This window comes from Zea mays, chromosome 6 (genome assembly GCF_902167145.1).
Source record: "Zea mays cultivar B73 chromosome 6, Zm-B73-REFERENCE-NAM-5.0, whole genome shotgun sequence".
Taxonomy (NCBI): domain Eukaryota; kingdom Viridiplantae; phylum Streptophyta; class Magnoliopsida; order Poales; family Poaceae; genus Zea; species Zea mays.
This window is the reverse complement of record NC_050101.1, coordinates 173101630-173114748: the sequence shown is the minus strand read 5'-3', so window position 1 is coordinate 173114748 and position 13119 is coordinate 173101630. Positions and strand designations below refer to the sequence as shown.

The window sequence follows — 13119 nt, the reverse complement described above, 5'->3', positions numbered from 1 at the left end:
TCCGTGTCTGGGGCTTGATCCATGTAACTATATATAAGTCTCTATTTAATATGGTATAAAATAGTTAAGATAAAATGAAGAGAAGAAAATTTGATAGATTTGGCCCGGGTCATAGAAAAATTCTGGATCTGTCCCTGGCTGTAGCCATCCTCTATAAATAGAGGAACAATATAATGCATAAATCTATCTGTTTGAAAGAGAGTCCAAAGCTTCGGCTAACTCAAACTTCTAAGTATCTTCGAGCTATTATTTATATAAAGCCGAATGTACGTTTGTAATTATATACTCAAGGTTTTTTATTTAATGTTTTCTAGTGTAAAGTTGTACTATGTAGCATCAAATAAAAAAATAGAGGTAGTATTATGCAACAAGAGAAGGAATGGTAAATGTTAGGGCAAAAAGAGAAGTAATGTGCTTTATTCTTTGTTTTTATTTTCTCTTATTTGTCATTACACATTCTTTTTTGTTTCACATCTTATCCCTTAATTGTCCTTCGATGTGATTTATGTTTATGGGAGAAGGCTACTGTGTTCTAAATTATGTTGTCTTGATTTTTAATATCTTAAGGGATTAAAATTAAGAGACCAACATGGTATGAATGTGATTTTAGAGCCAGCAATATGATTTGAATCCCTATTTATATATAACTTTAGTATTCTTGCTAATTAATTGTGGTGGAACACGACCAAGGTGAAAATCGTGGAACCAATAATATAGTAGAAAATTGTGTTTTTCACGTCCATTACGGACGGTCTAGAGTTCGCCCAGGACTGCTAGTTGTGCCACTGCCGTGCCTACGGCCGATTGGGCGTCTATAGCAGCAGCAGTGAGCACGGGTGCACGGCCATCACTCCCATCGGCAGCAGGGTCAACCACTGCCACCGGCGCACGCAGCTGTGCACGAGGTCTCCTCACCCACCGGCCGCCGCGTCCGGACCCAGCCCGGCAACTCGCACCTCCTCCTCCTGCTGCCGCCCGCGCGCTTGGCCCCGTGCTCACACGGGGGGTCGATCAGTAGAACATCCTGCTCACGGCGTTCCCCGACGCGTGGCTCGTAAGGCACTCTTCCCGCGGTACAAGTGCGACCCACGGTGCTGGCGGAGAGGAACCTAGCAGCGGAAGATCGAGTTCAGGGATGGCTTCTGGTGGAACCTTCCGGAACCTTCTCCTGGTGCTCCCCCTCTACCTCGCGCTCGCCTCGTTGGTACGTACGCCCAATTGCTCGTCGCGCATTTCCGTGCCGTCTGGGGCCCGCCCGATGGTCCTGCAATTCCATGTCGAGCCCATGCTGAATTGTTGGCACTGCTTCGTTATGTCGGTGGCACGGTGCCCCTGGATGGTTGGTTGACTGTTAGGTCGGTGGCGAGGCCTCGAGGAGGTTCTGGATCGAGAACGATACCTTTAGGAAGGATGGAGTACCGTTCCAAATCGTCGGTGGCGATGTTCACTATTTCCGCATTGTTCCTGAGGTGAGATTTTCACTTTGTGCTTCTCTAGAGTAGTAATACGTAGTTGAGTGACTTGAGTCTTAGTGATGTTGCCATTTGATAGACTGGTGTTGAACCAATTTATTTTTGCTTGGACTGGATTGAATCCATCTAGGCCAGAAGCACTGTTGGCACAAAAAAAGAGTTTCAGCAACTAAAACATTTATCAGTGCTAAGTACTCCTACCTCACATGCATATGAGCAAGTGGTCCTAGTTGTTTGGAGTTTGAATTCCAATTGTTCTGCATATGCTTGTTTTCCCAGTAATATTGTTGAAGACACCAACTTCCAAAATGTTGATAATGCTAACTATCAAAATACTGTACACCATTGCCTCATATATTTAGACATGAGTGTGATTTCTTCGGAGACGTTTTAATATTCTATGATATGCCTAGCTATTTTTTAGACACACACCAACTTGCAAAGTGTTCAAAAAATCCTCAAGAAATGACATTGTCTCGTTGATATGGAAATTGAAAAGTGCACGTAACTATGTAATTGACCTTCTTTATCAGCTCGTGCCAGCATGTTCTATATATCTTTATTATGATATCATGACCTTCTGCAATGCACTGGTGCTTGCAGTACTGGAAGGATCGCCTTTTAAGAGCAAAAGCATTAGGCTTGAACACAATTCAAACATATGTACCTTGGAATTTGCATGAGCCAGAACCACAGAGCTGGAAATTCAAGGGCTTCACAGACATTGAATCATATCTGAGACTTGCTCAAGAACTAGAAATGCTGGTCATGCTTCGTGTAGGGCCATACATTTGTGGAGGCAAGTTGACATTCGTATTGAAACTTCATATGTTCGGCATGGCAAAGGCTAAAGATATATCTGTATATTTATACCGCATTGAACAAATAGAATTAGTACTATTGCAGAGGATTGATAGCGTCAAATTGTCATTAGAAAATCAGAAGTCACTTCTTGGTTTTCAACTAAAAAATAGATCATTGAATCAGTGAAAGAAGAAATAAAGCTTTCCTCTGCTTATTTGTAAAAGGAGTGACTCAGTTTTACATTTTGATACCATGTAAATGTACCAAGCGTGATGAAGTAATACCATGATTATTATTTTCAAATTTGATTGGGTTGTGATGATGGATATGCTTGGATTAAAACTTATTATTTGTAATTTCTGCACTGCAGAATGGGACTTAGGAGGTTTTCCACCTTGGTTGCTCACCATAGAACCAGCCCTTAAACTGCGTTCATCAGATTCGTCCTATCTTTCCTTGGTATTCTTATCAAAACATGACCAATCTTTGGGTATATAGCACTGGTTTAAGATGTTTCTGGAGATATTTTGACCAACATTACGATGTTTTTAAGGTGGAGAGATGGTGGGGAGTACTACTTCTGAAAGTGGCACCATTATTATACAATAATGGAGGTCCAGTTATTATGGTTCAGGCAAGTTCACCAGAGTTTAAGTTGCTTTACTATGTCCTGTTCATTTTCATTTCTAGCGTATGTGCCTTTTCTATATATGGAAGAGCCTAATTCTATAGCATGATTGGCAGATTGAAAATGAATTTGGTTCTTTTGGAGATGATAAGAATTACCTTCATCACCTTGTTCAACTGGCCAGGAGATATCTTGGAAACGACATTATTCTGTACACAGTTCTCTCTGCTCATACTTTTAGCTATGCAAGTCAGTGCAGTTTTCTTTTCATCTGCGTATTCGAAAAAACATTTGCAGTTATGTCCATTTTGTATGGCTTTAGAAGTTCTGATATAGCAATTATAGGAGTGATTGGATATGGGATGATTGATAGAGGTTTGTGTTAGAAGATTGCGTACTTTTAAGATTAAGTTAATTTGTAGAACAGTCACTATATGAACAATGGATAAACCACAAATAGTAAATAAAAGCATGTCATCTTAATAGATTAAATCTTTATTGAACGAAACAAGAGCGAGGACCTTATTATTACTCACCACGAGGATTACTCCAGCCTGGTTGAAGATGAGTTCGCAGCATTGTTGAAGTCCGTAGACATCGCAGTGTAGATGTCAAGGGCGTTAACCCCTCGAGCAGCTGGACCGCGGCTACGTAACTCGTACCCGCTGTCCGTCTTCTCCGGCGAGGTATTCCTCTGCCGTAGGCTTTAGAGAGAGTGCAGGGAGATGGGAGATTAAGCTGATGTATTTCTTATTCCCTTCATTGCCTCATGGTTCCATATAAATAGGCCACTGGCCCGACCAACTAGGTAACTTCTAATTTAGGAAATGACTTATTTGGAAACCCTAATTTAGGAAATGACTTATTTGGAAACCAACTCCCCTCTAATTAAGGCCTATCAATTTGGCCACTAATCTAGCCACTTTCCTTGGATGGACCTTCCTTGGTGGTGCTGCTGCTGGCGCCTCCCTTAAACGCCCTAGCCTCAGCCCTCCTGGCGTCGCGGGCCCGCGTGTAGGTGCGGCCCCACATGACATCTCTCCCCCCCTCGAGGTCCAGCTCGTCCTCGAGCTGAAAATCTGGGTATGTAGCGCGAAACTTGTCGAGGTCCTCCCAGGTCGCCGAAGTTTCTGGTTCGCCCCTCCACTGGACCAGCACCTGTTGAACACCCCGTGCCAGGCGAGCGCGTTCCACCCGAGCTGGCTCTGGAACAATCGCCCCATGATGGATGTCGGGTAGAGGCGGTGGGGCGGATGGAGGTGCCCCTACAAACTTCTTCAGGGTGCCCACGTGGAAGACGTCATGAATGCGGGCCTGTGGTGGTAGCTCCAGGCGAACGGCGACATTGTTGATGAGCTCGATGACGCGGTATGGCCCGAGGAAGCGGGGCTTCAGTTTGCCCGATGTCTGTTGGGGCAGTGAGGACGGAGCTCGCTGGCGAAGTCGAAGGAGTGCCCAGTCGCCGACTGCATATGTCACTGGCCGGTGTTGCTTGTCGTAGTGTCGTTTCTGCACCGCTTGGGCCTGCTCGAGGCGATAGCGCACATCGGCAAGGAATGCCTCGCGTTCCTCCATGTTGCGTACGACCGCATCCACCCTTGTTTCACCAGGCTCATAAGAGCGGATGGAGGGCGGGTCACGACCATACACCACCCGGAATGGCGTCTCCCGGAGCGAGGACTGGTATGCCGTGTTGTACACGTATTCGGCCCACGGCAGCCAGCGAAGCCATTGTCGAGGACGGTCGCCTGTGAAACAGCGTAGGTACATAATGATGACGCGGTTGGCCGCCTCCGTCTGGCCGTCGGACTGTGGGTGGAAGGCGGATGACATGTGCAGCTTAGTGCCCATGAGCCGCATGAGCTCACGCCAGAACGTCGAGGTGAACACCGGGTCGCGGTCGGACACCATGGATTGCGGCACACCATGGAGACGTACAATGTCGGCAAAGAAGGCCTGCGCCACTGACTCGGCGGTGTATGGGTGGCCGAGGGCGATGAAGTGGCAATACTTGCTGAAGCGGTCGACGACGGAGAGGATCACCGACTTCCCGTTGACACGGGGAAGTGCTTCAATGAAGTCGAGGCCGATGTCTGCCCAAACGACGATGGGAATCGGTAGTGGCATGAGGAGACCTGCCGGGTGAAGATGCTCTGACTTGTACCGCTGACAAGTGGGACATGCCCGTACGAAGTCCTGCACCATACTCCGCATGTTGGGAAAATGGAAGTCACGACGGAGGCGGTGTAGTGTGCGCTGGACGCCCTCATGTCCATCATTATGGACAGCCGCCACAATCTCCTGCAGAAGTGGCGAGGCCGGTGGGATGTATAGACGCCTGTCATAGAGAACCATGTCGTCGACCACCGCCCATGGATCAGTGCGTGTGCCCGCCCTGACTTCGTCGTGGATGGCAGCCAGAGCGGGCTCAGTAGCCTGGGCGTGTCGGAGGCGGCTGATGAAATCGAAGCGGGGAGCTGAGATTGCCTGGAGAGTCCCCGTGCCGTCCTCGTCGGTGTCGTGGCGTGAGAGCGCGTCGGCCACCGTGTTCGTTGCTCCTGACTTGTACTCAACGGAGAAGTCGAACCCGAGGAGCTTACCCACCCAATGATGCTGTGGAATGGTCGCCAGGCGCTGATCGAGGAGGTACTTGAGGCTGTAGTGGTCTGTCTTGACGACGAAGCGACGCCCCCATAGGTACGGCCTCCAATGCCGTACGGCAAGCACCAGCCCGATGAGTTCGCGCTCATAGGCCGCTAGGGAGCGATGGCGGGGCGCCACCGGTCGACTGAAGAAGGCGAGCGGATGAGCCTCCTGTATGAGCACCGCCCCGAAGCCATAGGTGGACGCGTCGCACTCCACGATGAAGGGCTTGGTGAAGTCCGGTAATGTCAACACCGGTGCTGTCGTCACTGCCCTTTTGAGGGCACTAAAAGCGGCGCTTGCCTCGTCGGACCACACGAACCCCTCTTTCTTCAGGAGTGCTGTGAGGGGTGCTGCAATGGCGCCGTAGTTGTGGACGAACTTGCGATAGTAGCCTGCCAGATCGAGGAAGCCACGCACGGCGCGCGCCGAACGAGGTTGGGGCCAGTCGTGGATGGCCTGGACCTTCGCGGGGTCCATAGCGACACCAGCCGCAGAAATGACGTGGCCGAGGTAGGCGACGGAGTCAACACCAAAGGAGCACTTGGACCTCTTGACAAAGAGTCGGTGCTGGCGCAGGGTGTTGAGGACGACGCGGAGGTGCCGGAGGTGGTCCGCCCATGAGGTGCTGTATATCAAGATGTCGTCAAAGAAGACAAGCACAAACCGGCGGAGGTAGGCGCGCAGGACGTCATTCATCAAAGCCTGGAATGTGGCTGGGGCGTTGCACAGCCCGAACGGCATCACCAGGAACTCGTAGAGGCCGTCGTGGGTGCGGAACGCTGTTTTATGGACGTCCTCCTGCCGCATCCGCACTTGGTGATACCCCGACCGCAGGTCCAGCTTGGTGAAGAGGCGTGCACCATGGAGCTCGTCGAGGAGCTCGTCGACGACCGGAATCGGAAACGCGTCTTTGACAGTGAGCGCGTTCAACGCGCGGTAGTCGACGCAGAAGCGCCACGACCCGTCCAGCTTCTTGACGAGGATGACCGGGGAAGAGAACGCCGAGTCACTGCGGCGGACGATGCCCTGGTCGATCATGGCGGCGCACTGCCGCTCAAGTTCGTCCTTGTGCGCCGCAGGGTACCTGTACGGTCGCACCGCCACCGGGGAGGAGCCTGGCTTGAGGACTATGTGGTGCTCGCGGCCGCGTGTTGGAGGTAGTCCGCTCGGCTCGGTGAAGACATCTGCGAAGGCATGTAGCAGCCCGTCGATGAGGGTGTCGTCGGTTGTGGCGGCCAGGAGAGTCGGCGTTGATGGAGGTGCTACGCCGCGCCAGCAGACGTCCCGCCCCTCCCACTGGAATGCCATGGTTCGGGCGGTGAAGTCCCATACAATGGGCCCGAGCGTGGCCATCCAGTGCGTGCCGAGGACGACGTCGTACCCCGCTAAGTGATAGTCGCCTAGAGGGGGGGGGGGGTGAATAGGGCGAAACTGAAATTTACAAATATAAACACAACTACAAGCCGGGTTAGCGTTAGTAGTAAAGAAACGAGTCCGCGAGAGAGTGTGCAAAACAAATCGCAAGCAAATGAAGAGTGTGACACGCGGATTTGTTTTACCGAGGTTCGGTTCTTGCAAACCTACTCCCCGTTGAGGAGGCCACAAAGGCCGGGTCTCTTTCAACCCTTCCCTCTCTCAAACGATCCCTCGGACCGAGTGAGCTTTCTCTTCTCAATCACTTGGAACACAAAGTTCCCACAAGGACCACCACAAGTTTGGTGTCTCTTGCTTCAATTACAAGTGAGTTTGATCGCAATGAGAGTATCAAGAAAGAAGAAAGCAATCCAAGCGCAAGAGCTCGAAAGAACACAAGCAAATCACTCTCTCTAGTCACTATGGCGTTGTGTGGAATTTGGAGAGGATTTGATCTCTTTGGTGTGTCTAGAATTGAATGCTAGAGCTCTTGTAGTAGTTGAGAAGTGGAAAACTTGGATGCAATGAATGGAGGGGTGGTTGGGGTATTTATAGCCCCAACCACCAAAAGTGGCTGTTGGGAGGCTGTCTGCTCGATGGCGCACCGGACAGTCCGGTGCCCCCGCCACGTCATCACTGCCGTTGGATTCTGACCGTTGGAGCTTCTGACTTGTGGGCCCGCCTGGGTGTCCGGTGCACACCGGACATGTACTGTTTACTGTCCGGTGTGCCAGTATGGGCACGCCTGACTTCTGCGCGCGCTGCGCGCGCATTTAATGCACCGCAGAGAGCCGTTGGCGCGGAGATAGCCGTTGCTCCGGAGTTGCACCGGACAGTCCGGTGCACACCGGACATGTCCGGTGAATTATAGCGGACTAGCCGTTGGCGATTCCCGAAGCTGCCGAGTTCCTGAGGCCGCTTCTCCTTGGCGCACCGGACACTGTCCGGTGTACACCGGACAGTCCGGTGAATTATAGTGGAGTCGCCTCTGGAAATTCCCGAAGGTGGCGAGTTTGCGTTGGAGTCCTCTGGTGCACCGGACATGTCCGGTGGCACACCGGACAGTCCGTTGCGCCAGACCAGAGGTGCCTTCGGTTGGCCCTTTGCTCTTTTGTTGAACCCAACTCTTGGTCTTTTTAATGGCTAAGTGTGAACCTTTAGCACCTGTATAACTTGTACACTAGAACAAACTAGTTAGTCCAATTATTTGTGTTGGGCAATTCAACCACCAAAATTATTTAGGAACTAGGTGTAAGCCTAATTCCCTTTCAATCTCCCCCTTTTTGGTGATTGATGCCAACACAAACCAAAGCAAATATGGAAGTATATAATTGAACTAGTTTGCATAATGTAAGTGCAAAGGTTACTTGGAATTGAGCCAATATAAATACTTATAAGATATGCATGGATTGTTTCTTTCTTATTTAACATTTTGGACCAAGCTCGCACCACATGTTTTGTTTTTGCAAATTCTTTTGTAAATCTTTTTTTCAAAGTTCTTTTGCAAATAGTCAAAGGTAAATGAATAAGATTTTGCAAAGCATTTTCAAGATTTGAAATTTTCTCCCCCTGTTTCAAATGCTTCTCCTTTGACTAAACAAAACTCCCCCTAAATGATATCCTTCTCTTAGTGTTCAAGAGGGTTTTGATATGTCATTTTGAAATACTATTTTCTCCACCTTTTGAACACAATAGGAAAACCAATTGATAAAGTTCTTGGAAAACACGAAGTTTTTGAAATTGGTGGTGGTGCGGTCCTTTTGCTTTGGGCTCTTACTTTCTCCCCCTTTGGCATGAATCGCCAAAAACGGAATTATTAGAGCCCTTGAAGTGCTATCTTTCCCTTTGGTCATAAATAAATGAGTTAAGATTATACCAAAGACGAAGTCCGGTCCTTTTGCTTTGGGCTCTTACTCTCTCCCCAAAGACGAAGTCCTTTTCTTTGATGCTCATGCTTTTTCTCCTCCAAGAATGGAGAGTGACTTGGAGCGTTGGCGAAGTATGAGTTACGTAGTGGAAGCCTGTGTCTTCGCCGAAGACTCCAATTCCCTTTCAATATACCTATGACTTGGTTTGAGATAGACTTGAAAACACATTAGTCATAGCATATAAAAGAGATATGATCAAAGGTATAGAAATGAGCTATGTGTGCAATCTAGCAAAAGAAATTGCGTGAATCAAGAATATTGAGCTCATGCCTAAGTTTGGTAAAAGTTTGTTTATCAAGAGGTTTGGTAAAGATATCGGCTAATTGATCTTTAGTATTAATGTAAGAAATCTCGATATCTCCCTTTTGTTGGTGATCCCTAAGAAAATGATACCGGATGGCTATGTGCTTAGTGCGGCTATGCTCGACGGGATTGTCGGCCATTTTGATTGCACTCTCATTATCACATAGCAAATGGACTTTGGTTAATTTGTAACCGTAGTCCCGCAGGGTTTGCCTCATCCAAAGCAATTGCGCGCAACAGTGGCCTGCGGCAATATACTCGGCTTCGGCGGTGGAAAGAGCGACCGAATTTTGCTTCTTTGAAGCCCAAGACACCAAGGATCTTCCCAAGAACTGGCAAGTCCCTGATGTGCTCTTCCGATTGATTTTGCACCCCGCCCAATCGGCATCCGAATAACCAATCAAATCAAATGTGGATCCCCGAGGGTACCAAAGCCCAAACTTAGGAGTATAAGCCAAATATCTCAAGATTCGTTTTACGGCCGTAAGGTGGGATTCCTTAGGGTCGGATTGGAATCTTGCACACATGCAAACGGAAAGCATAATGTCCGTCGAGATGCACATAAATAGAGTAAAGAACCTATCATCGACCGGTATACCTTTTGATCCACGGACTTACCTCCCGTGTCGAGGTCGAGATGCCCATTGGTTCCCATGGGTGTCTTGATGGGTTTGGCATCCTTCATTCCAAACTTGCTTATAATATCTTGAGTGTACTTCGTTTGGCTTAGGAAGGTGCCTTCTTGGAGTCGCTTTACTTGAAATCCTAAGAAATACTTCAACTCCCCCATCATAGACATCTCGAACTTTTGTGTCATGATCCTACTAAATTCTTCACATGTAGACTCGTTAGTAGACCCAAATATAATATCATCAACATAAATTTGGCATACAAACAAGTCATTTTCAAGTGTTTTGGTAAAGAGTGTAGGATCGGCTTTTCCAACTTTGAAGCCATTAGCAATAAGGAAATCTCTAAGGCATTCATACCATGCTCTTGGGGCTTGCTTGAGCCCATAAAGCGCCTTAGAGAGCTTATAGACATGGTTAGGATACTTACTGTCTTCAAAGCCGGGAGGTTGCTCAACATAGACCTCTTCCTTGATTGGTCCATTGAGGAAGGCACTCTTCACGTCCATTTGATAAAGCTTAAAGCCATGGTAAGTAGCATAGGCCAATAAAATGCGAATTGACTCAAGCCTAGCTACGGGTGCATAGGTTTCACCGAAATCCAAACCTTCGACTTGGGAGTATCCCTTGGCCACAAGTCGAGCTTTGTTCCTTGTCACCACACCATGCTCATCTTGCTTGTTGCGGAATACCCATTTGGTTCCTACAACATTTTGGTTAGGACGTGGAACTAAATGCCATACCTCATTTCTAGTGAAGTTGTTGAGCTCCTCTTGCATCGCCACCACCCAATCCGAATCTTGAAGTGCTTCCTCTACCTTGTGTGGCTCAATAGAGGAAACAAACGAGTAATGCTCACAAAAATGTGCAACCCGAGATCTAGTAGTTACCCCCTTATGAATGTCGCCGAGGATGGTGTCGACGGGGTGATCTCGTTGGATTGCTTGGTGGACTCTTGGGTGTGGCGGCCGTTGCTCTTCATCCTCCTTGTCTTGATCATTTGCATCTCCCCCTTGATCTATGCCGTCATCTTGAGGTGGCTCATTTGATTGATCTTCTTCTTCATCAACTTGAGCTTCATCCTCATTTTGAGTTGGTGGAGATGCTTGCGTGGAGGAGGATGGTTGATCTTGTGCATTTGGAGGCTCTTCGGATTCCTTAGGACACACATCCCCAATGGACATGTTCCTTAGCGCGATGCACGGAGCCTCTTCAATACCTGTCTCATCAAGATCAACTTGCTCTACTTGAGAGCCGTTAGTCTCATCAAACACAACGTCACATGAGACTTCAATTAGTCCAGTGGACTTGTTAAAGACCCTATATGCCCTTGTGTTTGAGTCATAACCAAGTAAAAAGCCTTCTACAGTCTTAGGAGCAAATTTAGATTTTCTACCTCTTTTAACAAGAATAAAGCATTTGCTACCAAAGACTCTAAAATATGAAATGTTGGGCTTTTTACCGGTGAGGAGTTCATAAGATGTCTTCTTGAGGATTCGGTGTAGATACAACCGGTTGATGGCGTAGCAAGCGGTGTTGACCGCCTCGGCCCAAAACCGATCCGAAGTCTTGTATTCATCAAGCATGGTCCTTGCCATGTCCAATAGAGTTCGATTCTTCCTTTCCACTACTCCATTTTGTTGTGGAGTGTAGGGAGAAGAGAACTCATGCTTGATGCCCTCCTCCTCAAGAAAGCCTTCAATTTGAGAGTTCTTGAACTCCGTCCCGTTGCAGCTTCTTATTTTCTTGATCCTTAAGGCGAACTCATTTTGAGCCCGTCTCAAGAATCCCTTTAAGGTTTCTTGGGTTTGAGATTTTTCCTGCAAAAAGAATACCCAAGTGAAGCGAGAATAATCATCCACTATTACAAGACAATACTTACTCCCGCCGATGCTTATGTAAGCAATCGGGCCGAATAGATCCATGTGGAGTAGCTCAAGCGGCCTGTCGGTCGTCATGATGTTCTTGTGTGGATGATGGGTGCCAACTTGCTTTCCTGCCTGGCATGCGCTACAAATCCTGTCTTTCTCAAAATGAACATTTGTTAATCCTAAAATGTGTTCTCCCTTTAGAAGCTTATGAAGATTCTTCATCCCAACATGTGCTAGTCGGCGATGCCAGAGCCAGCCCATGTTAGTCTTAGCAATTAAGCAAGTGTCGAGTTCAGCTCTATCAAAATCTACCAAGTATAGCTGACCCTCTAACACTCCCTTAAATGCTATTGAATCATCACTCCTTCTAAAGACAGTGACACCAATATCAGTGAATAGACAGTTGTAGCCCATTTTGCATAATTGAGATACAGAAAGCAAATTGTAATCTAATGAATCTACAAGAAAAACATTGGAAATAGAATGGTCAGGAGATATAGCAATTTTACCAAGACCTTTGACCAAACCTTGATTTCCATCCCCGAATGTGATAGCTCGTTGGGGATCTTGGTTTTTCTCGTAGGAGGAGAACATCTTTTTCTCCCTTGTCATGTGGTTTGTGCACCCGCTGTCGAGTATCCAACTTGAGCCCCCGGATGCATAAACCTACAAAACAAGTTTAGTTCTTGACTTTAGGTACCCAAACGGTTTTGGGTCCTTTGGCATTAGAAACAAGAACTTTGGGTACCCAAACACAAGTCTTGGAGCCCTTGTGTTTGCCCCCAACAAACTTGGCAACTATTTTGCCGGATTTGTTAGTCAAAACATAAGATGCATCAAAAGTTTTAAATGAAATATTATGATCATTTGATGCACTAGGAGTTTTCTTTCTAGGCAACTTAGCACGGGTTGGTTGCCTAGAGCTAGATGTCTCACCCTTATACATGAAAGCATGATTAGGGCCAGAGTGAGACTTCCTAGAATGAATTCTCCTAATTTTGCTCTCGGGATAATCGACAGGGTATAAAATGTAACCCTCGTTATCCTGAGGCATGGGAGCCTTGCCCTTAACAAAATTGGACAATCTTTTAGGAGGGGCACTAAGTTTGACATTGTCTCCCCTTTGGAAACCAATGCCATCCTTAATGCCCGGGCGTCTCCCATTATAGAGCATACTTCTAGCAAATTTAAATTTTTCATTTTCTAAGTTATGCTCGGCAATTTTAGCATCTAATTTAGCTATATGATCATTTTGTTGCTTAATTAAAGTCATGTGATCATGTATAGCATTGATATCAACATCTCTACATCTAGTACAAATAGTGACATGCTCAATGGTAGATGTAGATGGTTTGCAAGAATTAAGTTCAACAATCTTAGCATGTAGAATATCATTTTTATCTCTAAGATCGGAAATTGTAACTT

General features: G+C 47.3%; 1 protein-coding gene across 1 annotated transcript in view; it reads left to right on the top strand.

The window, feature by feature from the left end:
* The first annotated feature begins 859 nt into the window (after nt 1-859).
* Nucleotides 860-13119, top strand: part of LOC100502243 (beta-galactosidase) — a 63886-nt gene continuing 51626 nt past the window's right edge. The window contains exons 1-6 of the mRNA NM_001196720.1: nt 860-1204; nt 1356-1469; nt 2076-2271; nt 2647-2735; nt 2830-2910; nt 3021-3115. Of these exons, the coding sequence (NP_001183649.1) occupies nt 1136-1204; nt 1356-1469; nt 2076-2271; nt 2647-2735; nt 2830-2910; nt 3021-3115 (644 nt within the window). The 5' untranslated portion in view covers nt 860-1135. The remainder of the gene's footprint in view (nt 1205-1355; nt 1470-2075; nt 2272-2646; nt 2736-2829; nt 2911-3020; nt 3116-13119) is intronic.